At 45.4% G+C, this 26,049-nt stretch overlaps 1 protein-coding gene across 6 annotated transcripts in view; it reads right to left on the minus strand.

The window, feature by feature from the left end:
• Positions 1 to 26,049, minus strand: part of zbtb47b (zinc finger and BTB domain containing 47b) — a 284,308-nt gene that overhangs the window by 13,955 nt on the left and 244,304 nt on the right. For all 6 annotated transcript variants that reach the window (XM_043690834.2, XM_043690832.2, XM_087987612.1 and 3 more), the window contains exon 3: positions 24,901 to 25,048. In XM_043690834.2, coding sequence (XP_043546769.1) covers positions 24,901 to 25,048 — 148 coding nt within the window. The remainder of the gene's footprint in view (positions 1 to 24,900; positions 25,049 to 26,049) is intronic.

Below are 26,049 nucleotides of genomic sequence, written 5' to 3' on the forward strand. Positions count from 1 at the left end.
GCCAATGTAGTTAACTCAGCCACATTAGGGGCATTTAAATGTCTCTGATCGTGTTTTCCGGGTCCTTAAGGGGGAGGGGGAGCAGCCTGAAGTCGTGGTCCACATTGGCACCAATGACATAGGTAGGAGGAGCGCTGAGGATGTTAGGCAGGCTTTCAGGGAGCTAGGTTGGAAGCTCAAAGTTAGAACGAACAGAGTTGTTGTCTCTGGTTTGTTACCAGTGCCACGTGATAGAGAGTCGAGGAATAGGGAGAGAGAACAGTTAAATGCGTGGCTACAGGGATGGTGCAGGAGGGAGGGATTCCGGTATCTGGATAACTGGGGTTCTTTCTGGGGGAGGTGGGACCTCTATAAACAGGATGGTCTGCACCTGAACCTGAGAGGCACCAGTATCCTTGGTGGGAGGTTTGCTAGTGCTCTTGGGGTGGGGGTTTAAAGTAACTCTGCAGGGGCATGGGAACCCAGACTGTAGCTTTAGGGTGCAGGACCTGGAGTGTAGGGAGGTTAGGAACATGGCATCAATTTCAAAGGAGGGTGCCTGTAAACAGGAAAGTGGCTTGAAGTGTGTATACTTCAATGCAAGAAGTATACGAAATAAGGTAGGTGAACTTGCAGCGTGGGTTGGTACCTGGGACTTCGATGTTGTGGCTATTACGGAGACATGGGTAGAACAGGGACAGGATTGGCTGTTGCAGGTCCCAGGGTTAAAATGTTTTAGTAGGGTCAGAGGTGGGGGTAAAAGAGGGGGAGGTGTGGCATTGCTTGTCAAAGATAGTATTACAGCTGTGGAAAGGACGATGGATGAAGACTCGCCATCTGAGGTAGTTTGGGCTGAGGTTAGGAATAGGAAAGGTGAGCTCACCCTGTTAGGAGTTTTTTTTACAGGCCTCCTAATAGTCCTAGAAACGTAGAAGAAAGGATTGCGAGGATGATTCAAGAGAAGAGTGAAAGTAATAGGGTGGTTGTTATGGGGGACTTTAACTTTCCTGATATTGATTGGGAAAGCTATAGCTCAAGATCGTTAGATGGGTCAGTGTTTGTCCAATGTGTGCAGGAGGGTTTCCGGACACAATATGTAGATAGGCCAACAAGAGGTGAGGCCATACTGGATTTGGTTCTGGGTAATGAACCAGGCCAGGTGTTAGAATTAGAGGTTGGTGAGCACTTTGGGGACAGTGACCACAATTCGGTGACTTTTGCTCTAGTGATGGAGAGGGATAAGTGTGCACTACAGGGCAGGAGTTATAGCTGGGGGCAGGGAAATTATGATGCAGTGAGGCATGACTTAGGATGTGTGGCTTGGAAAAGTAAGCTTCAAGGCAAGGGCATAATTGATATGTGGAGCTTGTTCAAGGAGCAACTATTGAGTGTCCTTGATAAGTATGTACCCGTCAGGCAGGGAGGAAAGGGTCGTGTGAGGGAGCCGTGGTTTAATAAGGAATTGGAATCCCTTGTTAAATGGAAGAGGGCGGCCTATGTAAAGATGAGGCGTGAAGGTTCAATTGGGGCGATTGAGAGTTATAAGGTAGCCAGGAAAGACCTGAAGAGAGAGCTAAGAGCAGCAAGGAGGGGACATAAAAGCTCCTTAGTTGGTAGGATTAGGGAAAACCCTAAGGCTTTCTATAGGTATGTCAGGAATAAAAGAATGACTAGGGTAGGAATAGGTCCAGTCAAGGATAGTAGTGGGAAGTTGCGTGTGGAGGCTGAAGAGATTGGGGAGACACTGAATGAATACATTTCGTCAGTATTCAATCAGGAACAGGACATTGTTGTCAATGTGAATACTGAGTCACAATTAAGTAGAATGGATGGCTTTGAGGTATGTAGAGAAGAGGTGCTGGAAATTCTGGAAAGGGTGAAAATAGATAAGTCCCCTGGGCCTGATGGCATTTATCCTAGGATTCTCTGGGAAGCAAGGGAGGAGATTGCAGAGCCATTGGCCTTGATTTTTATGTCCTCGTTGTCTACAGGAGTAGTGCCAGAAGATTGGAGACTAGCAAATGTGGTTCCCTTGTTCAAGAAAGGGAGTAGGGATAACCCTAGTAACTATAGGCCGGTGATTCTCACTTCTGTTGTGGGCAAAATCTTAGAGAGAATTGTAAGGGATAAGATTTATGAACATCTGGATAGGAATAATGTGATCAAGGATAGTCAGCATGGTTTTGTGAAGGGCAGGTCGTGCCTCACAAACCTTATTGAATTCTTTGAGAAGGTGACTAAGGAGGTGGACGAGGGGAAAGCGGTAGATGTGGTGTATATGGATTTTAGTAAGGCGTTTGATAAGGTTCCCCATGGTAGACTACTGCAAAAAATACGGAGGTATGGCATTGAGGGTGAGTTGGAGGTTTGGATTAGGAGTTGGCTGGCTGGAAGAAGACAGAGGGTAGTAGTTGATGGCAAAGGTTCATCTTGGAGTGCCGTCACTAGCGGTGTTCCGCAAGGATCTGTTTTGGGACCACTGCTGTTTGTCATTTTTATAAATGACCTGGAGGAGGGGCTAGAAGGTTGGGTGACCAAGTTTGCGGATGATACGAAAGTCGGAGGAGTTGTAGACAGTGAGGAAGGATGTGGCAGGTTACAGCGGGATATAGATAAGCTGCAGAACTGGGTAGAAAGGTGGCAAATGGAGTTCAATGTAGCTAAGTGTGAGGTGATTCACTTTGGTAAGAGTAACAAAAAGATGGGGTACTGGGCTAATGGTCGGATACTTGGTAGCGTGGATGAGCAGAGGGATCTTGGTGTCCATGTACACAGATCTTTGAAAGTTGCCACCCAGGTAAATAGTGCGGTGAAGAAGGCAAATGGCGTACTGGCTTTTATTGGTAGAGGAATTGAGTTCCGGAGTACTGAGGTCATGTTGCAGTTGTAGACGACTCTGGTGCGGCCGCATTTGGAGTATTGTGTGCAGTTTTGGTCGCCATACTATAGGAAGGATGTGGAGGCACTGGAACGGGTGCAGAGGTGGTTTACCAGGATGTTGTCTGGTATGGTAGGAAGATCGTATGAGGAAAGGCTGAGGCACTTGGGGTTGTTTTCATTGGAGAAAAGAAGGTTTAGGGGTGACTTGATAGAGGTGTACAAGATGATTAGGGATTTAGATAGGGTCGACAGTGAGAATCTTTTTCCATGTATGGAGTCAGCTATTACAAGGGGGCATAGCTTTAAATTAAGGGGGGGGGGGGGGGGGGGGGGGGGTAGGTATAGGACAGATGTTAGGGGTAGGTTCTTTACTCAGCGAGTCGTGAGTTCATGGAATGCCCTGCCAGTAGCAGTAGTGGACTCTCCCTCATTATGGGCATTTAAGGGGGCATTGGATAAGCATATGGAGGATAGTGGGCTTGGATCGGTGCAACATTGAGGGCCGAAGGGCCTGTACTGTGCTGTATTCTTCTATGTTCTATGTAAATAGTCCTTGGATAAGCACATGGATGATGATGGGATAGGGTAGGGGGATGGACTTAAATAATTCACAGATTGGCGCAACATCGAAGGCCGAAGGGCCTGTCTTGCGCTGTATTATTCTATGTTCTATACAGTAGATGTCCAAAAAGACTTGGGGGTTCAAATGCATTGATCTTTAAAATGTCACAAGCAGGCACAGAAACTAACGAAATGAAATGACTGGAGTACAAGGATGCAGAAGTTATACTGCTGTTATACAAAACCCTGGTTAGGCCCCACTTGGAATAGTGACAGCAGATCTGGACACCATACCTTAGGAAACATATACTGACCTTGGAGGGAATAGTATGTAGGATTGCAAGAATGATACCTGGACTTCAGGATTAAGTTATGAGGAGAGATTACAAAAAAAATGACTTGACTCTGATTCTGATCAAAGTCTTTAAGATAAGCAGGGACTAATATACTGGCAGGGAAATTTGCTAGAACTACTTGGGAGGATTTAAACTAGTAAGGTGGTGGGGGGGGGACCCAGGGAGATAGTGAGGAAAGAGATCAATCTGAGACGGGTACAGCTGAGAACAGAAGTGAGTCAAACAGTCAGGGCAAGGCAGGGACAAGGTAGGACTAATAAATTAAACTGCATTTATTTCAATGCAAGGGGCCTAACAGAGAAGGCAGATGAACTCAGGGCATGGAACTGGGATATCATAGCAATCACAGAAACATGGCTCAGGGATGGGCAGGACTGGCAGCTTAATGTTCCAGGACACAAATGCTACAGGAAGGATAGAAAGGGAGGCAAGAGAGGAGGGGGAGTGGCATTTTTGATAAGGGATAGCATTACAGCTGTGCTGAGGGAGGATATTCCCAGACATACATCCAGGGAAGTTATTTGGGTGGAACTGAGAAATAAGAAAGGGATGATATTATTGACCCCGCAATAGTCAGAGGGAAATTGAGAAACAAACTTGTAAGGAGATCTCAGCTATCTGTAAGAATAATAGGGTAGTTATGGTAGGGGATTTTAACTTTCCAAACATCGACTGGGACTGCCATAGTGTTAAAGGTTTAAATGGAGAGGAATTTCTTAAGTGTGTACAAGACAATTTTCTGATTCAGTATGTGGATGTACCTACTAGAGAAGGTGCAAATCTTGACCTACTCTTGGGAAATAAGGCAGGGCAGGTGACTGAGGTGTCAGTGGGGGAGCACTTTGGGACCAGCAACCATAATTCTATTTGTTTTAAAATAGTGATGGAAAAGGATAGACCAGATCTGAAAGTTGAAGTTTTAAAATGGAGAAAGGCCAATTTTGATGGTATCAGGCAAGAACTTTCTAAAGCTGAGTGGAGGCAGATGTTCGCAGGTAAAGGGACGGTTGGAAAATGGGAAGCCTTCAGAAATTAGATTACAAGAGTCCAGAGAAAGCATATTCCCGTCAGGGTGAAAGGGAAGACTGGTAGGTATAGAGAATGCTGGATGACTAAAGAAATTGAGAGTTTGTTTATGAAAAAGAAGGAAGCATATGTAAGGTTAGCTCAAATGAATCCTTAGGTGTATAAAGGAAGTAAGAGTATACTTAAGAGGGAAATCAGGAGGGCAAAACGAGGACATGAGATAGCTTTGGCAAATAGAATTAAGGAGAATTCAAAGGGTTTTACAAATATATTAAGGAAAAAAAGGTAACTTGAGAGAGAATAGGACCCCTCAGAGATCAGCAAGGTGGCCTTTGTGTGGAGCCACAGAAAATGGGGAGATACTAAATGAATATTTTGCATCGGTATTTACTGTGGAAAAGGATATGGAAGATATAGACTGTAGGGAAATAGATGGTGACATCTTGCAAAATATCCAGATTACAGAGGAGGAAGTGCTGGATGTCTTGAAACAGTTAAAGGTGGATAAATCCCCGGGACCTGACCAGGTGTATCCTAGAACTCTGTGGGAAGCTAGAGAAGTGATTGCTGGGCCTCTTGCTGAGATATTTGTATAATCGACAGCCACAGGCGAGGAGCCGGAAGACTTGAGGTTGGCAAATGTGGTGCCACTGTTTAAGAAGAGCGGTAAAGACAAGCCAGGGAACTATAGACCGGTGAGCCTGACCTCAGTTGTGGGCAAGTTGTTAGAGGGAATCCTGAGGGACAGGATGCACATGTATTTGGAAAGACAAGGACTGATTCGGGATAGTCAACATGGCTTTGTGCGTGGGAAATCATGTCTCACAAACTTGATTGAGTTTTTTCAAGAAGTAACAAAGAAGATTGATGAGGGTAGAGCAGTAGATGTGATCTATATGGACTTCAGTAAGGCGTTCGACAAGGTTCCCCATGGGAGACTGATTAGCAAGGTTAGATCTCATGGAATACAGGGAGAACTAGCCATTTGGATACAGAACTGGCTCAAAGGTAGAAGACAGAGGGTGGTGGTGGAGGGTTGTTTTTCAGACTGGAGCCCTGTGACCAGTGGAGTGCCACAAGGATCGGTGCTGGGTCCTCTACTTTTTGTCATTTACATAAATGATTTGGATGTGAGTATAAGAGGTACAGTTAGTGATATTGCAGATGACACCAAAGTTGGAGGTGTAGTGGACAGTGAAGAAGGTTACCTCAGATTACAACAGGATCTGGACCAGATGGGCCAATGGGTTGAGAAGTGGCAGATGGAGTTTAATTCAGGTAAATGCGAGATGCTGCATTTTGGGAAAGCAAATCTTAGCAGGACTTATACACTTAACGGTAAGGTCCTAGGGAGTGTTGCTGAACAAAGAGACCTTGGAGTGTAGCTCCTTGAAAGTGGAGTCGCAGGTAGATAGGATAGTGAAGGTGGTGTTTGGTATGCTTTCCTTTATTGGTCAGAGTATTGAGTACAGAAGTTGGGAGGTCATGTTGTGGCTGTACAGGACATTGGTTAGGCTACTGTTGGAATATTGTGTGCAATTCTGGTCTCCTTCCTATCGGAAAGATGTTGTGAAACCTGAAAGGGTTCAGAAAAGATTTACAAGGATTTTGCCAGGGTTGGAGGATTTGAGCTACAAGGAGAGCCTGAACAGGCTGGGGCTGTTGGAGGCTTAGGGGTGACCTTATAGAGGTTTACAAAATTATGAGGGGCATGGATAGGATAAATAGACAAAGTCTTTTCCCTGGGGTCAGGGAGTCCAGAACTAGAGGGCATAGGTTTAGGGTGAAAGGGGAAGAGACCTCAGGGGCAACTTTTCCACGCAGAGGGTGGTACTTGTATGGAATAAGCTGCCAGAGGAAGTGGTGGAGTCTGGTACAATTGCAACATTTAAGAGGCATTTGGATGGGTATAATGAATAGGAAGGGTTTGGAGGGATATGGGCCGGGTGCTGGCACGTGGGACTAGATTTGGTTGGGATATCTGGTCGGCATAGACAGGTTGGACCGAAGGCCAAAAGGATCAAAGGATATGGGGCGAAAGCAGGAGCAAGGTACTGAATTGGATGGTCAGCCATGATCATATTGATTGGCAGAGCAAGCTTGAAATACTGAATGGCCTCCTCCTATTCCGAAGGGTCTGTTTCCATGCTGTACATCTCTATGACTATGACTCTATAACAACAGGAAAAGACGGGATAGATAAAGATAAACTATTTCCACAGGTTGGGAATTTTAAAAATGGTTGCACAATTGTAGGGAGGAGACAGGAGAAAGAGGATAAGAAAAATATCAAATGACCGAGCAGATCTGATGGACTGAATGGCCTATTCCTGCACTCATACACTTTGTTCATAGAGATGTAGTAAATAGGAATAGGAGTAGGCCATTCAGTATTTCAAGCTTGCTCTGCTATTCAACATGATCATGGCTGACCATCCAATTCAGTACCTTGCCCCTGCTTTTGATCTTTTTGGCCTTATCTCCTTCTTGAAAACATTCTATATTTTGGCCTCAACATCTTTGTGTAGAGTTTAATTTAGATAAATGTGAGGTGCTGCATTTTGGGAAAGCAAATCTGAGCAGGACTTATACATGTAATGGTAAGGTCCGAGGGAGTGTTGCTGAACAGAGACCTTGGAGTGCAGGTTCATAGTTCCTTGATCAAAGTTTGTGCGAAGATTTGTCGCTCGGGTGCTCGTTGTTGTGGTTCTGTTCGCCGAGCTGGAAGTTTTTGTTGCAAACGTTTCGTCCCCTGGCTAGGCGACATCATCAGTGCTTGGGAGCCTCCTGCGAAGTGCTTCTTTGATGTTTCGTCCGGTGTTTATAGTGGTCTGTCCCTGCCGCTTCCGGTTGTCAGTTTCAGCTGTCCGCTGTAGTGGTTGGTACATTGGGTCCAGGTCGATGTGTTTGTTGATGGAGTTTGTGGATGAATGCCATGCCTCTAGGAATTCCCTGGCTGTTCTCTGTCTGGCTTGCCCTATGATAGTGTTGTCCCAGTCGAATTCATGTTGCTTGTTGTCTGCGTGTGTGGCTACTAAGGATAGCTGGTCGTGTCGTTTTGTGGCTAGTTGATGTTCATGTATGCGGATTGTTAGCTGTCTTCCTGTTTGTCCTATATAGTGTTTTGTGCAGTCCTTGCATGGTATTTTGTACACTACATTCGTTTTGCTCATGTTGGGTATCGGTCCTACCACAAATTCAACCCAAACTCTGGGTCAGATATGTCGATGACACGTTTGTAATCATTAAAAACACGGAAATAGAAAAAACACACCGGATCATCAACGCCACACTCACAGGAATCCGATTCACGAGAGAAGAAGAAAAGGATAGCCAACTCCCATTCCTAGACGCGATGGTACAGAGAACACCAAACGGAGAATGCACTACAAGGGTATACAGGAAAGCCACACACACAGACCAAGTCCTAAACTATGAAAGTAACCACCCCAACACACACAAAAGAAGCTGCATCTGGACACTATTCAGAAGGGCCACAACACACTGCAGTACACCAGGACTGCAAAAAGAAGAAGAGGAACACCTATACAAGGTATTCGCCAAAAACGGATACCCGCGCAACTTCATCAACAGATGCCTAAGAGAAAGACCACAGAACGAGGACATACCACAACCAAAAGGACTAGCCACACTACCATACATCAGGAGCATCTCGGAACTGACAGCCAGACTACTGCGACCCCTAGGACTCATAACGGCACACAAACCAACAGCCACGCTCAGACAACAACTCACCAGAACGAAGGACCCGATACCCAACATGAACAAAACGAATGTAGTGTACAAAATACCATGCAAGGACTGCACAAAACACTATATAGGACAAACAGGAAGACAGCTAACAATCCGCATACATGAACATCAACTAGCCACGAAACAACACGACCAGCTATCCTTAGTAGCCACACACGCAGACAACAAGCAACATGAATTCGACTGGGACAACACTACTATCATAGGGCAAGCCAGACAGAGAACAGCCAGGGAATTCCTAGAGGCATGGCATTCATCCACAAACTTCATCAACAAACACATCGACCTGGACCCAATGTACCAACCACTACAGCGGACAGCTGAAACTGACAACCGGAAGCGGCAGGGACAGACCACTATAAACACCAGAGGAAACATCAAAGAAGCGCTTCGCAGGAGGCTCCCAAGCACTGATGATGTCGCCTAGCCAGGGGACGAAACGTTTGCAACAAAAACTTCCAGCTCGGCGAACAGAACCACAACATAGTTCCTTGAAAGTGGAGTCACAGGTAGATAGGATAGTGAAGGTGGTGTTTGGTATGCTTTCCTTTGTTGGAAAGTGCATTGAGTACAGGAGTTGGGACATCATGCTGCGGCTGTAAGTTGGTTAGGCCACTTTTGGAATAATGCATGCAATTCTGATCTTCCTATAGGAAGGATGTTGTGAAACTTGAAAGGGCTCACAAACCATTTACAAGGATTTGAGCTATAGGGAGATGCTGAATTGGCTCAGGCTGTTTTCCCTGGAGCATCAGAGGCTGAGAGGTGACCTTATAGAAGTTTATAAAATCATGAGGAGCATGGATAGCATAAATAGAGAAAATCTTTTCCCTGCGGTGGGGGGAGTCCAGAGCTAGAGGGCATAGGTTTCAGGTGAGAGGGGAAAGATATAAAAGAGACCTAAGGGGCAACTTTTTCACACAGAGGATGGCGCGTGTATGGAATGAGCTTCCAGAGGAAGTGGTGGAGGCTGGTACAATTGCAGCAGTTAAAAGACATCTGGATGGGTATATTAATAGAAAGGGTTTAGAGGGATATGGGCCGGGTGCTGGCAAATGGGACTAGATTAGATTAGGATAGCTGGTTGGCATGGAAGAGTCGGACCAAAGGGTCTGTTTCCATGCTGTACATCTCTGTGACTCTATGACAGAGAATTCCACAATCTCACTACTTTGAGTGAAGACATTTCTCCTGATTTCCATCCTAAATGGTCTGCCCTGTATCTCTAGATTGTGACTCTGGTTCTGGATTCCCCAGTTACCAGGAAAAATATCCTTCCTGTGTTTACCCTGTCTGATCCTGTCAGAATTCTATAGATTGCTATGTCAGATTCTTCTAAACTCCAGTGAGTATACTTTTAACTGATCCAGTCTCTATTCTTATGTCAGTCCTGTCATTGTTGAAAATCAGTTTAGTAGACCTTTATTATGCCCGTTCCACAGTCAGATAAAAACCACACACAACACTCCAGATCGAGGCTATTCATGTCTGTGTCAGCTGACCAAGCTGGCCATCCATTCTTATCCCAATGTACGGCCCCTGGTCCTTGCAGGCATTCCAGGCTTTTTTACATTCGTTCATGGGATGTAGATGTTTCTGGCTAGGCCAACATTTATTGCCTATCCTTAATTTCTCAGAGTGCAGTAAAGAATCTACCACATTGCTGTGGGCCTAGAATCACCAATGTCAGATTCCCTTCTCTGAAGGACATTAATGGAGCAGATGGTAATTTAAAAAAAAAAATGACAATCAATATAATTGTCACTGTGCTGGTTTTTATTCCAGCTTTTTATTGCATTGAAATTTGCCATGGTGGGATTTGAATCCATGTTCCCAGAACATTAGCCTGGGGTTCTGGATTACTAGTCGAGTGTGTGGTGCTGGAAATGCACAACACGCCAGGCAGCATTAGAGGGGCAGGAAGATCGATGTTTTGGGCAGGAATTCCTGACGAAGGGTTTTTGCCAGAAACATTTATTTTCCTGCTCATCCAATGCAGCCTGACCTGCTGTGCTTTGCCAGCACCACACTCTCGGCTCTAATCTCCAGCATCTGCAGTACCCACTTTTGCCTAGCCGTTCTGGATTACTAGTCGAGTAACATTACCACTGTGCCTTTACCTTTAACTCTTCTAAACTCCAATGGAAACAAGCCCAACCTGTGCAAGCTACCCTCAGAAGATTACCTTCTTTCTCCTGGTATTAATCTAATAAACCTTCCCTGAACAACCTCCAATGATTTATATCCTTCCTGAAATTGTTTGAGATTTGGTCTCTCCAGATGTCCTATACAATTGAAACATAATATTCTTACTTTTATTACAAGAGGAAATTAACATAAAATATAGCTTCCCAAAAGAGCTGGGTCAAAATCCTGGAATTCTCTCCCTAATGACATTGTGGTCAACCTATACCAAATGGACTACAGCGGTTCAAGGAAACAATTCACCACCAGTAAATTTTAAAAGATAGAAAAGCTTACTTGAGGAGTTCAGCGTTCTTCACTTTTCTTTGGCAGCAGTTGAAGTGGGAGGAGCGACAGCAAAGACCAGAGGCCCAACAAGAAGGTAAATTTTAAAAGATATAAAGGGTTTACCGCATGTATAGGTGGAGCGCACACTGAGCAGGAGCAGACACTGGACTGCTGGGTAAGTGAGGCTTTATAGTTGTGTGGTTGCTTTACCCAAAACACTACACGGGTAGTGTCTCTCACCCATCCTCCTCCTCTAACCAAAATAAAAGGGCACCAATTGGTAAAGTGTTTTTTTTAAATATTTTTCAGTAGTCTTGTTGGGAATTTAGAATAGTGAGAATGTAGGATGTGGGAGGTAAGGGTCACCAGTAGTGTCCCTGCTGACTGCATCTGTGGGAAGTGCACCCAACTCCAGCTCCTCAAAAACCGCATTAGGGAATTGGAACTGGAGCTGGATGAACTTCGGATCATTAGGGAGGCGGAGGGGGTTATTGAGAGGAGTTACAGGGAGGTGGTCACACCTCGGGTAAAAGGAGGAGGTAGATAGGTTACTGTCAGGGGACGGAAAGGGAACTGGCAGGCAGTCCAGGGATCTCCTTAGGCCGTTCCCCTCAACAATAAGTATAATGTTTTCGATGCTGCTGGGGGAGGCGATTTAGAAGGGGTAAGCAATGGGGCACAGGTCTCTGGCACAGAGTCCACCCCTATTGCTCAGAAGGGAAGTGGGAAGAGGTAAAATATACATAGGAATAAATATTGCGGTTATTAATTATATATAAAAGTAGTCGAATTGTGTATCCTCCCCTAAATAAGATACAAATCATTAGCTCACAGAAGTCTGCTATTTGTATGTGTCATAGCAGTAAAGACAATATACTGTAAGGAAGAATGTTTATGAGCAGAATCATAGAAGAAAGTATTGGATTGGTCAAAACTTATAGCTGTTGCTATACTAATACCAAATAAATTATAATGCATTGAATAGTTATCCAACTCTTCTTCAAAGTGTGTCACTCATGTAAATTTCAGTCAAGGCCTTTTCCCTGGGGGTGGGGGGAGTCCAGAACTAGAGGGCAGAGGTTTAGGATGAGAGGGGAAGGATTTAAAAGAGACCTAAGGAGCAACGTTTTCACGCAGAGGGTGGTACTTGTATGAAATGAGCTGCCAGAGGAAGTGGTGGAGATTGATACAATTTAAGAGGCATTTGGATGGTATATGAATAGGAAGGGTTTGGAGGGTTATGGGCCATGTGCTGGCAGTTGGGACGGGATTGGGTTGGGATATATGGCCGGCATGGACGAGTTGGACCAAAGGGTCTGTTTCCATGCTGTACATCTCTCTAACGTTGTGACTCCATAGTTAGGGGGACAGATAGGAAGCTCTGTGGGAACGAGAGCATTTGCTAATACTCTTCGGGTGGGTTTAAACTAATTCAACAGGGAGATAGGAACTGAAATTGTAGTTCGAGTAGATGGTAGGGTGAGAGTGGTGAAGTCAGAACTAAGATTTCAAGATGGCACCAGCAGACAAGAAGTTGGTTTGAAGTGTGTATACTTCAACGCCAAGAGCATCTGGAATAAAATAACTTGCAACATGGGTTGGTACCTGGGATTTTAATCCATTTCAGCGGCATGGATAAAGCAGGGACAGGAATAGTTATTGCAGGTTCCGAGACTTAGATGTTTCAGTAAGAACACAGAAAATGGTAAAAGAAGGGGTGGTGTGGCACTGTTAGTCAAAGACAGTATTATGGTCGCAGGAAGGATGTTTGAGGACTGCAGTATGCAGACAGGCCAACACGGGGCGAGGCCACATTAGATTTAGTACGGGGTAATGAACCCGGCCAGGTGTTAGATTTGGAGGTAGGTGAGCACTTTGGTGATAGCGACCACAATTTGGTTATGTTTACTTTAGTGATGGAAGGGATAAGTATATACCAGGCAAGAATTATAGCTGGGGAAATGCAATTATGATGCGATTAGACAAGATTTAGGACGCATAGGATGGGGAAAGAAACTGCAGGGGATGGGCACAATTGAAACAGTATGGGCTGAAATTAGAAACAGGAAAGGAGATGTTACCCTGTTGGGAGCTTTCTATAGGCCTCCAAATAGTTCCACAGAGGATAGGATAGCAAAGATGATCCTCGATAGGAGCAAGAGTGACAGGGTAGATGTGATGGGGGACTTTAACTTTCCAAATATTGACTGGAAATACTACAGTTCAAGTACTTTAGATAAGTCTATAAGACTAAGAGACATAGGAGTGGAAGTAAGGCCATTCAGCCCATCGAGTCCACTCCATCATTCAATCATGGCTGATGGGCATTTCAACTCCACTTACCCGCATTTTCCCCGTAGCCCTTAATTCCTTGTGACATCAAGAATTTATCAATCTCTGCCTTGAAGACATTTAGTGTCCTGGCCTCCATTGCACTCCGCGGCAATGAATTCTACTGGCCCACCACTCTCTGGCTGAAGAAATGTCTCCGCATTTCTGTTCTGAATTTACCCCCTCTAATTCTAAGGCTGTGTCCACGGGTGCTAGTCTCCTCGCCTAATGGAAACAATTTCCTAGCGTTCAACCTTTCCAAGCCATGTGTTATCTTGTAAGTTTCTATTAGATTTCCCCTTAATCTTCTAAACTCCAATGAATAAAATCCCAGGATCCTCAGCCATTCCTCGTATGTTAGACCTACCATTCCAGGGATCATCCGTGTGAATCTCCGCTGGACACGCTCCAGTGCCAGTATGTCCTTCCTGAGGTGTGGGGACCAAAACTGGACACAGTACTCCAAATGGGGCCTAATCAGAGCTTTATAAAGTCTCAGTAGCACAACGGTGCTTTTATATTCCAACCCTCTTGAGATAAATGACAACATTGCATTCGCTTTTTTAATCACAGACTCAACCTGTACGTTTACTTTTAGAGAATCCTCGACTAGCACTCCCAGATCCCTTTGTACTTTGGGTCAGGTTTTGTCCAATGTGTGCAGGATGGTTTCCCGACGCAGTATGCAGACAGGCCAACACGGGGTGAGGCCACATTAGATTTTGTACGGAGTAATGAACCCGGCCAGGTGTTAGATTTGGAGGTAGGTGAGCACTTTGGTGATAGCGACCACAATTTGGTTATGTTTACTTTAGTGGTGGAAGGATAAGTATATACCGCAGGCAAGAGTGGGGAAATGCAATTATGATGCGATTAGGCAAGATTTAGGACGCATAGGATGGGGAAAGAAACTGCAGGGGATGGGCACAATTGAAATGTGGAGCTTATTCAAGGAACAGCTACTGCTTGTCCTTGATAAGTATGCACTGGTCAGACCAGCAAGAAGTTGTCGAGCACAAGAGCCATGATTTACTCAGGAAGTTGAATCTCTTGTCAAGAGAAAGAAGATGACTTATGTTAGGATGAGATGTGATGGTTCAGTTAGGGCACATGAGAGTTACAAGTTAGCCAGGAAAGACCTAAACAGACAGTTAAGAGGAACCAGGAGGGGTCATGAGAAGTCACTGGCAGATAGGATCAAGGAAAACCCTAAGGCTTTCTATAGATATATCAGGAATAAAAGAATGACGAGAGTAAGATAAAGGGCAATCAAGCATAATAGTGGGAAGTTCTGCTTGGAGTCAGAGGAGATGGGGAAACGCTAAATGAATACTTTTCGTCAGTATTCACAATAGCAAAAGAGAATGTGGTCGAGGAGGATATGGAGACACAGGCTACTACACTAGATGGGATTGAGGTGCAGAAGGAGGTGGTGTTAGCAATTCTAGAAAGTGTAAAAATAGATAAGTCCCCTGGGCTGGAGGGGATTTATCCTAGGATTCTCTGGGAAGTCGAGAGGAGACTGTCGAGCCTTTGGCTTTGATCCTTATGTTGTCATTGTCTACAGGAATAGTGCCAGAAGACTGGAGGATAGCAAATGTTGTCCTGTTGTTTGAGAAGGGGAGTCGAGACATCCCTGGAAATTGTGGACCTGCGAGCCTTACTTTGGTTGTGGGTAGTGTTGGAAAGGATTATAAGAGATAGAATTTACAATCATCTAGTGAAGAATACGCTGATTAGGGATAGTAAACACGGTCTTGTGAAGGGTAGGTCGTGCCTCACAAACTTTATTGAGTTCTTTGAGAAGGTGACCAAACAGGTGGATGAGGGTAAAGCGGTTGATGTAGTGTATATGGATTTCAGTAAGGCATTTAATAAGGTTCCCCACGGTAGGCTATTGCACGAAATAAGGAGGCATGGGATTGAGGGTGATTTAGCGGTTTGATCAGAAATTGGCTAGCTGAAAGAAAACAGAGGGTGGTGGTTGGTGGGAAATATTCATCCTGGAGCTCAGTTACTATTGGGGGATACAAGGATCTGTTTTGGGTCCACTGTTGTTTTTCATTTACATAAGTGACCTGGAAGTGAGCATAGAAGGATGGGTTAGTAAATTTGCGGATGACACTGAAGTTAGTAGAGTTGTGGATACTGACGAAGGATGTTGTAGGTTACAGAGAGACATAGATAACCTGCAGAGCTGGGCTGAGAGGTGGCAAATGGAGTTTAATGCGGAAAAGTGAGAGGTGATTCACTTTGGAAAGAGTAACAGGAATGCAGAGTACTGGGTTAATGGTAAGATTCTTGGTGGTGTGGATGAGCAGAGAGATGTTGGTGTCCAGGTACATAGTTCCTTGAAAGTTGCCACTCAGGTTGATAGGGTTGTTAACAAAGCTTACAGTGTGTTAGCTTTTATTGATAGAGGGATTGAGTTTCGGAACCATGAGATCATGCTGCAGCTGTTCAAAACTCTGGTGCGGCCACATTTGGAATATTGCGTATAGTTCTGGTCACTGCATTATTGGAAGCTTTGGAAAGGATTCAGAGGAGATTTATGAGGATGCTGTCTGGTATGGAGGAGAGGTTTTATGTGGATAGGCTGAGAGACATGAGGCTATTTTCATTAGAGAGAAGGTTGAGAGGCGACTTAATTGAGACGTATAAGATAATCAGAGGGTTAGATAGGGAGGACAGTGAGAGCCTTTTTTCTCGGATGGCGATGGCTAGCATGAGGGGACATAGCTTTAAATTGAGGGGTGATGGATATAGGACAGATGTCAGAGGTAGTTTCTTTACTCAGTAGTAGCGGCGTGGAATGCACTGCCTGCAACAATAGTAGACTCGCTAACTTTAAGGGCATTTAAATGGTCATTGGATTAACATATGCATGATAATGGAATAGTGTAGGTTAAATGGGCTTCAGAATGGTTCCACAGTTCGACACAACAGGGGGGGCCGAAGGGCCTGTACTGCGCTGTAATGTGCTATGTTCTAGCTTCTCAGGGGCAATCAGCACAGGTAAAGCTCACATCTCATGAATTAATTTTTAGAAATTAGCCTTCTTTAGTAAGCATATTCACTTTTGTGACTTATGCACAGAACAGTAAATCCTTCTGCAGCTTAGAATCCTGTTGTCATTCTGCCGAGTAATACTGTTTTCATTGTTCCTGCCAAAGTGAATAACTTTACATCTTCCCGCTATGTACTCAAAATGGCAGATTTTTGTCTGTTCAATCAACCAATCTATATCCATCCACAATTTCTTCGTCTTAACAAATCTTCCTAACCATTTTGATGTAGTCTGCAAACCTAGCTACCATTCTGTCTCTGCTGACACCTAAGTCATTGTGATAAATTGTAAAAAGCTAAGGACACCGGACAGACCCCTGCAAGAGTCAATAGTGTGGTGCTAGCAAAGCACAGCCGGTCAGATAGCATCCGAGGGGAGGAGAATCGATATTTCGGGCATAAGCCCTTGATCAGGAATTCCTGATGAAGGGCTTATGCCTGAAACGTCGATTCACCGGCTACTCGGATGCTGCCTGACTTGCTGTGCTTTTCCAGCACCACACTCTCGACTCTGATCTCCAGTATCTGCAGTCCTCACTTTCTCTTAGACCTCTGCAAGATTTCACTTTTCACCTCCCGTCAATTAGACAAAGTCCCATTTATGTCATTTGGCCAATTATCTATCCATGCTAATAGGCTTTCCTCATTTACTCATTCAGGAATGTAGGCATCACTGGCTGGGCCAGCATTTATTGCCCATTCCCTAACTGCCCAATTAAGAGTCAGCCACATTGGCTTACATTTGACTCCAGGCCCACAGCAGACTAGCTATGGACATCTGTTTCGCTCCCTCATGGACATGAGTGAACCAGATGGGGTTTCCAGGCAATCAACAATAGTTTCACGGTCAACATTATAGTTCCAGATTTTTATTCAATTCAAATTCCTGTGTTACTATCCCGCATCACATAAGCTTTTCTTTTCCACAATGACCTTTGATGTGGCTTATCAACTGTCCTTTGGAAATCTAAGTATATCCTACAGAATCCACAACATGTGTTACTCATTGAAAGAACTGCAATAAATTGATTTCTATTTGATGAACCCAAGCTGACTCTTCTCGATAAACTTGGTATTTTCAAAGCATGCAGCAAAAATCCCATTAGTGATTGATGTAGAGGAGCCGTGTTGGACTGGGCTGGACAAAGTTAAAAATCACACAACACCGGGTTATAGTCCAACAGGTTTATTTGGGATCACTAGCTTTCGAAGCGCTGCTTGTTTATGACAACCACCTGATGAAACAGCAGCACTTCAAAAGCTAGTGATCCCAAATAAACCTGTTGGACTATAACCCGGTGTTGTGTGATTTTTAACTCTGTCCATTAGTGATTGATTTTTAACACCTTATCCACGAGAGTTGTGCATCTAACTAGCCTATAGTTTTGTGCCTTCCAGGCCAGCATTTATTGCCCTTCCATATTTGCCCCAGAGGGAAGAGTCAACCACACTGCTGTGTGTCTGGAGTCACATAGAAGTCAGACCAAGTAAGGACAGCAGTTTCCTTCGCTGAAGGACGTGTGAGAACCAGATGTTTTTTTCCGATAATCAGCAATGGTTTCATGGTCACATTATAGTTCCAGATTTTATTCAATTCAAGAACGATCTGTTATGCAAGATTTGAACACAGGCCCCCAGAACCTGCCTCTGGATTAAAAGTCAGAGATAATAGCGATTATACTACTGGGCCGTTCCCTCCTCATGTCAGTTGTTTAATGTCCATCACCATTTACAGCTGGATAAATGTTACAATTAAAAATTAATTGCAGGTTAAAAGAATTCATTCAGCATTTCTAGCCTTCACATTGTATGTTTTGACTCTTGACAGCTGACAAATTTCCTGCTTTAAATTTCACCTGCCATAAGTTCATCTCATTTTTTATTCACTCATGAAATGTGGGCACCTCTGCCCATCCCTAATAGTCTAGAGGGCAGTTAAGAGTCAACCACATTGCTGTGGGTCTGGACTCTCATATAGGCCAGATCAGGTAAGGATAACAGATTTCCTTCCCTAAAAGATGTTAGTGAAACAGATGATTTTTTGTGACAACTAACATTGGCTTCATGATCATCATTGGACACCTAATACCAGATTCTGTATTGAATTCAAATTCCATCATCTGCCATGGCAGAATTTGAACCTGCATTCCCAGAATGTTAACTGAGTTTTTGGATTAACAGTCGAGCCACAATATCACTAGGCCATCACCGCCTCGACCAACCATCTGTATAATCTTGAAATCTATCAGTATCCTCGAAGGACTTGCAAGTTTTTGTCAACTGAAAATTTTGAAGCTGAGCCCTGTACACCCAAGCCTGTATCATTACAGTGCATGAAAAAAATTCTGTAGTAATTTGAATATGCAAAATAGTGGTCGAAGTAGACCATTTGGCCCCTCGAGCCTGCTTTGCCGTTCACTAAAACCATGCCTGATCGGTGTGTGTTTCAAATTCCACACTCCCTTCCACCACTTATAACCTTTGATTTCCTTGTCCAAGTACCATTAAATCTTCCTGAATTGAGCAAATCTAAGACATGCTCCTTTATAGCTCATTCTTTCACTGCCTATTCACAAAACTGACAATAAACTAACTTTGATGGTTGAGTAATGTCCAACAAACAGGTAACTGAAGTATTAGAAGATACAGAGCTGAAAATGTGTTGCTGGGAAAGTGCAGCAGGTCAGGCAGCCTCCAGGGAACAGGAAAATCGACGTTTCGGGCATAAGCCCTTCTTCAGGAATGAGGAAAGTTTATCCAGCAGGCTAAGATAAAAGGTAGGGAGGAGGGACTTGGGGGGAGGGGCGTCGGAAATGTGATAGGTGGAAAGAGGTCAAGGTGAGGGTGATAGGTCAGACTGGGATGGGGGCGGAGAGGTCGGGAAGAAGATTGCAGGTTAGGAAGGCGGTGCTGAATTCGATGGATTAGACGGAGACAAGGTGGGGGGAGGGGAAATGAGGAAACTGGTGAAATCCGAGTTCATCCCTTGTGGTTGGAGGGTTCCTAGGCGGAAGATGAGGCGCTCTTCCTCCAACCGTCGTTTTGTTGTGGTCTGGCGATGGAGGAGTCCAAAGACCTGCATATCCTTGGTGGAGTGGGAGGGGGAATTGAAATGTTGAGCCACAGGGTGGTTGGGTTGGTTGGTCCGGGTGTCCCAGGTGTTCTCTGAAACTCTCTGCAAGTAGCCGGCCTGTCTCCCCAATATAGAGGAGGCCACATCGGGTGCAGATGTTGCAATAGATGATGTGTGTGGAGGTGCAGGTGAATCTGTGGCGGATATGGAAGTTTCCTTTGGGGCCTTGGAGGGAGGTGAGGGGGGAGGTGTGGGCACAGGTCTTGCACCTCCTGCGGTTGCAGGGGAAGGTGCCGGGAGTGGAGGTTGGGTTGGTGGGGGGTGTGGACCTGACGAGGGAGTCACGGAGGGAGTGGTCTTTACGGAATGCTGATAGGGGAGGGGAGGGAAATATATCCTTGGTGGTGGGGTCCGTTTGGAGGTGGCAGAAATGACGGCGGATGATGCGCTGAACATGGAGATTGGTGGGGTGGTAGGTGAGGACCAGTGGGGTTCTGTCCTGATGGCGGTTGGAGGGGCGGGGCTCAAGGGCGGAGGAGCGGGAAGTGGAAGAGATGCGGTGGAGGGCATCGTCGACCACGTTGGGGGGGACATTGCGGTCCTTGAAGGAGGCGGCCATCTGGGTTGTGTGTTTTTGGAACTGGTCCTCCTGGGAGCAGATGCGGCGGAGTCGAAGGAATTGGGAGAATGGGATGGCGTTTTTACAGGGGGGCAGGATGGGAGGAGGTGTAGTCCAGGTAGCTGTGGGAGTCGGTCGGTTTGTAGTAGATGTCCGTGTTGATTCGGTCGCCTGAGATAGAAATAGAAAGGTCGAGGAAGGGGAGGGAGGAATCTGAGACTGTCCAGGTGAATTTGAGGTCGGGGTGGAAGGTGTTGGTGAAGTGGATGAACTGTTCAACCTCCTCGTGGGAGCATGAGGCGGCGCCGATACAGTCATCGATGTAGCGGAGGAAAAGGTGGGGAGTGGGGCCAGTGTAGTTGCGGAAGATGGATTGTTCCACATATCCTACGAAGAGGCAGGCATAGCTGGGGCCCCTGCGGGTGCCCATGGCTACTCCTTTCGTTTGGAGGAAGTGGGAGGATTGGAAAGAGAAGTTGTTCAGGGTGAGGACCAGTTCAGTCAGTCGAAGGAGGGCGTCAGTGGAAGGGTACTGGTCAGTACGGCGGGAAAGAAAGAAGCGGAGGGCTTTGAGTCCTTCGTGATGGGGGATGGAGGTGTACAGGGACTGGATGTCCATGGTGAAAATAAGGCGCTGGGGACCGGGGAAGCGAAAATCATGGAGCAGGTGGAGGGCATGGGTGGTGTCCCGAACGTAGGTGGGGAGTTCTTGGACTAAGGGGGACAGGACGGTGTCAAGGTATGCGGAGATGAGTTCGGTGGGGCAGGAGCAGGCGGAGACAATGGGTCGGCCGGGGCAGTCAGGTTTGTGGATTTTGGGCAGGAGGTAGAAGCGGGTGGTGCGGGGTTGTGGGACTATGAGGTTGGAGGCGGTGGATGGGAGATCCCCCGAGGTGATGAGGTTATGGATGGTCTGGGAGATGATGGTTTGGTGGTGGGGGGTGGGGTCATGGTCAAGGGGGCAGTAGGAGGAGGTATCTGCGAGCTGGCGTTTGGCCTCAGCGGTGTAGAGGTCGGTGCGCCAAACTACTACCGCGCCTCCCTTGTCTGCTGGTTTGATAGTGAGGTTGGGGTTGGAACAGAGGGAGTGGAGGGCTGCACGTTCAGAGGGTGAGAGGTTGGAGTGGGTGAGAGGGGTGGGGGAGTTCAGGTGGCGGTTAATATCGCGGCGGCAGTTGGCTATGAAGAGGTCGAGGGCAGGTAGGAGGCCAGCACGGGGTGTCCAGGTGGATGGGGTGTGTTGGAGGTGGGAGAAGGGGCCGTCAGAGGGTGGGAAAGAGTCTTGGTTAAAGAAGTAGGCGCGGAGGCGAAGGCGGCGGAAGAATTGTTCGATGTCACGCCGCGTGTTGAACTCATTAATCCGAGAGCGTAGGGGAATGAAGGTGAGGCCTCTGCTGAGGACTGATCTTTCATCCTCAGAGAGGGGTGGGTCTGGAGGGATAGTGAAAACACGGCAGGGCTGGGAGCTAGGACCTGGTGTGGGGCTGGAGCTGGGTGTGGGGGCGAGTTAGGTCTGGGGGGGGGGATGGGGATCGGCGTGGGGGTGGGGTTGGGCGTGGTGATGGCGATAGGCGAAGGGGCGGGGTTAGACGTGGTGACGGAAATAGGCGTGGGGGCAGGGTTAGGCATGCAGTCGGAGATCGGCGAAGGGGCGGGGTTAGGCGTGGTGACAGAACTCGCCGGGGGGGCGGGGTTAGGCGGGGAGACGGAGACACATGCGGCGTTGTGGGCGTGTCGGTTAGTGACGTCACTGGGGGCGGAAGTGGCTGTGGCGACCACAGAGACAGAGGTATTCCCCATAGCCGGGGAGGTCGCGAATCTGTCGGCGATTGTCTTCATGGCGATCGCGGAGGCGGTTGTCTGGGCGGCGATCGCGGAGGCGGTTGTTTGGGCGGCGAACGCTAGAAGATACAGCTTAATAAAACACAACATAATTAGCCTGCCAGGTAATATCAAGTGATCAACCACCTTTGGAATGAGACATGCCGTTGGTACACAGCAAACAATGTCATCATCATCCTGCAGGTGTCTGCAACAAACTCTCAACTTACTCTGTGAGTCATAGAGTTGTAGAGATGTACAGCAAGGAAACAGACCCTTCGGTCCAACTTGTCCATGCCGACCAGACATCCCAACCCACCTAGTCCCACCTGCCAGCACCTGGCCCATAAACCTCCAAACCCTTTCTATTCATATACTCATCCAAATGCCTTTTAAACATTGCAATTGTACTAACCTCCACCACTTCCTCTGGTAGCTCATTCCATACCACCCTCTGCGTGAAAACATTGCCCTATAGATCTCTTTTATATCTTTCCCCTCTCACCCTAAACCTATGCCCTCTAGTTCTGGACTCCCCCACCACAGGGAAAAGACTTTGCCTATTTATCCTATCCATGCCCCTCATGATTTTTTAAACCTCTAAGGTCACCCCTCAGCCTCCGACGCTCCAGGGAAAACAGCACCAGACTGTTCAGCCTCTCCCTATTGCTCAAATCTTCCAACCCTGGCAACATCCTTGTAAATCTTTTCTGAACCCTTTCAAGTTTCACAACATCTTTCCGATAGGAAGGAGACCAGAACTGCACGCAATATTCCAATAGTGGCCTAACCAACGTCCTGTACAGCTGCAACATGACATCCCAACTCCTGTACTCAATACTCTGACCAATAAAGGAAAGCATAACAAACGCCTTCTTCACTATCCTATCTACCTGCGACTCCACTTTCAAGGAGCTATGAACCTGCATTCCAAGGTCTCTTTGTTCAGCAACACTCCCTAGGACCTAACCATTAAGTGATTCCATCCTGCTAAGATTTGCTTTCCCAAAATGCATCACCTCACATTTATCTGAATTAAACTCCATCTGCCACTTCTCAACCCATTGGCCCATCTGATCAAGATCCCACTGTGATCTGATTTAACCTTCTTCACTGTCCACTACACCTTCAATTTTGGTGTCATCTGCAAACTTACGAACTATATCTCTTATGCTCACATCCAAATCATTTATGTAAATGATCCTTGTGGCACTCCATGGTCACACGCCTCCAGTCTGAAAAACAACCCTCAACCACCATCCTCTGTCTTCCATCTTTGAACCAGTTTTGTATCCAAATGGCTAGTTGTTCCCTTCAACAACTTGCCCACTACTGATATCAGGCTCACTGGTCTATAGTTCCCTGGCTTGTCCTTACCACCTTTCTGAAATAGTGGCACCACGTTAGCCAACCTCCAGCCTTCCGGCACCTCACCTGTGACTATCGATGATACAAGTATTTTAGTAATAGGCCCAGCAATCACTTCTCTAGCTTCCCACAGAGTTCTCGGGTACACCTGATCAGGTCCTGGGGATTTATCCACTTTACGCTTATGCCTTTTTGATTTTTACATCTTCTGGATTTGTTTGGTCCAAGTTCTCTTCTTCCATTAATTACTTTTGTAATTAAAGGCTGTAGTTCAGCTGTTTGTTGTCTTTGAGAGCAGTTTCAATTTGAATGGGATTACAGGAAACATTGTTACTCCATTCAAAAGGCCCTTGGGATTTCCTTTGCACAAGTTCGCAGCCAACCACTGTGTACTGTCTTAATACTCCTGAAATGACAGCAACCAACACTGTTCCATCCTTCTTTCTCACTCAGTGTACCCAGTGAGCATTCATCTTGTCTTCGGTAACAGTCACTCATCTAACCATTGCCTATAAGGAGGAGCCACTGCAGTTGTTGATCTGGTCAGGTACAATATGTCACTTTTGTTCTGGTAGGCTTGATTAAAACAAAACCTCATTTTTATATAAATCAAGTTGATGGATATTAGTGCAGAGGGAAAATCATGCATTATTTCAGCACTTAGCAAGCTGAGATCAGATAAAACAGTCCACTTATCTACTCTATCATTCCTACCAACAGCAAAACAACAATGTTGAAGAGATCATGCTCAATTTGGTGGGATGACACCACAAGTGCTTTCATTATTACATTATTTTCCATGGTATGTAGATCTAGAGAAGGTGATGAGCCATGCTGCAATCCATGCACTGTAAGTACATCAATAATGCTGTCAGATAAGGAGTTCCAAGACTTGGACTCTGGAGTGAGATAAACAGCATTTTTTTCAAAAAGCAAGAGGAACGAGTTCAATGGGATCCTTCATGAGTTGGTATGATGGCAAGGAAATCAAAGGTGATAAGGAAGTGTGGATTTTGAAACAAACGGATCAGCCTTAGTCTGAGTGAACAGCGAAGCAGACTCGAGGGGCCAAATGGTCCCTGCTACTACTATTTTGCATATTGAAATGGCTACAGGTTTTTTTCATGTTCTGTAATGATTATAGGCTTGGGTGTACAGGGCACAACTTCAAAATTTTCAGAAGATAAAAACTGAAGTCCTGAGAGGGTACTGCTATATTGCAAGAGTATATGATTGGTATAAGAGATAGATTTGTGGTCAGTGAAAGTTAACGCAGGAACTTTGTCAACCACAAAGATCCAGGTGCCAAAACATATAGACAAAAAGGACAGAATGCAAAAATCAATCTATTTAACCTGCAATTAGTTTTTAATTTGAACGTTCACTCACATGCGCTCATTAACATTTGGCACTAGAAGTAACCTTGAAATTACCAACCGGGATTTTAATCATAACCAGAATTATCCATGATGGGTCTACTAACAGTGTCTTGAGAAAGAAATCTTAAGCACACGTTGGAAACTCCTGTCAAACTACTGAAAGTAGTAAAATTTTCAATGATTTAATGCACTTACCGACCATGTGCTTTCTGACGTGGGCCATTGTGTAAAATTTCTTCTCGCAGATTTCGCATGAAAATTTTTTCTCTGCATAACCGTGTACTATTTTATTATGTTCATGAAGTGACCAGAGCTTCTTAAACCCCTTCCCGCAGGTGACACACTGAAATACAGAACAGAATGTCTCTTTTTAAAAAAAGGTGTCAGCTTAACTCTCTCAGCATTTACAGGAGATAGAAAATCTAGAGAGGTGGCCTGTGTATAGTAGCTCCTGATGGATACTCAAGCCACAGCTAATTAAGAAATCAAGTTAAAATCTGTGTGGTTTGTTTTTACACAATGTACAATTGAAGAAAGTGGAAAATTAGCAGTAGAAAGATTAGAATTTGAGGTCCCACAAGTTTAATTTGCAAGCATGTTCAAGATTACTACATTTCTAGTTTATGTATATTTCAGTTAGGTCTGGTCTTTTCCACAGATTCCATGCATCTCTCCTGTCCAAATGACCTGTTGTGACAACAGATGAGAGGGGTTTGGTCTCTGGGGAGCGACATTCTGTGCAAGCAATTTGTCAAGTCGTTCGTTTTCACAGAACTGAAATTACTGTGATGGTGGAGGTTTATATTCTGGCATTTGGCAAGACAACTTTTTTTATGGTGACACAGTGGTTTATGGTTTTAGTACTTCAATGCTCAAAACTTCAAAAACAAGTGTAGGTATAGGCTCTAAGATCCCTTGGGCAAGTTATTGGGACGTCTGTGTTTAATCTTACAATCATTGAACAGAATTTCAAAATTTCACAACACTGAATGTCCTCAATGACAAATCCTTTAACCGGAGACCCTGACTTCTAGGTTTAGGCACCCTCGTCAGAGGAATTTTCCTCTCCATCATCTCTCCTTGAATAATTTTAAATTGCGAAGAGCTTACACTTGAGAGTATTATTGCATAGAAGTAACCTTGAAATTACCAACCAGGATTTTAATCATAACCAGAATTATCCATGATGGGTCTACTAACACAGTGTCTTGAGAAAGAAATCTTAAGCACATGTTGGAAACTCCTGTCAAACTGTCAATCCTTGCTCTAACCCTAGGTTTGCATCCCTCAAGAGCCCATTCAATTTCCTTTTGAAATTAGTCATTGTCTTTGCTTTCATGATTC

Source organism: Chiloscyllium plagiosum, unplaced genomic scaffold, assembly GCF_037043375.1.
Source record: "Chiloscyllium plagiosum isolate Xiang-an unplaced genomic scaffold, Cpla_swu_hap1 HiC_scaffold_5, whole genome shotgun sequence".
Taxonomy (NCBI): Eukaryota; Metazoa; Chordata; class Chondrichthyes; order Orectolobiformes; family Hemiscylliidae; genus Chiloscyllium; species Chiloscyllium plagiosum.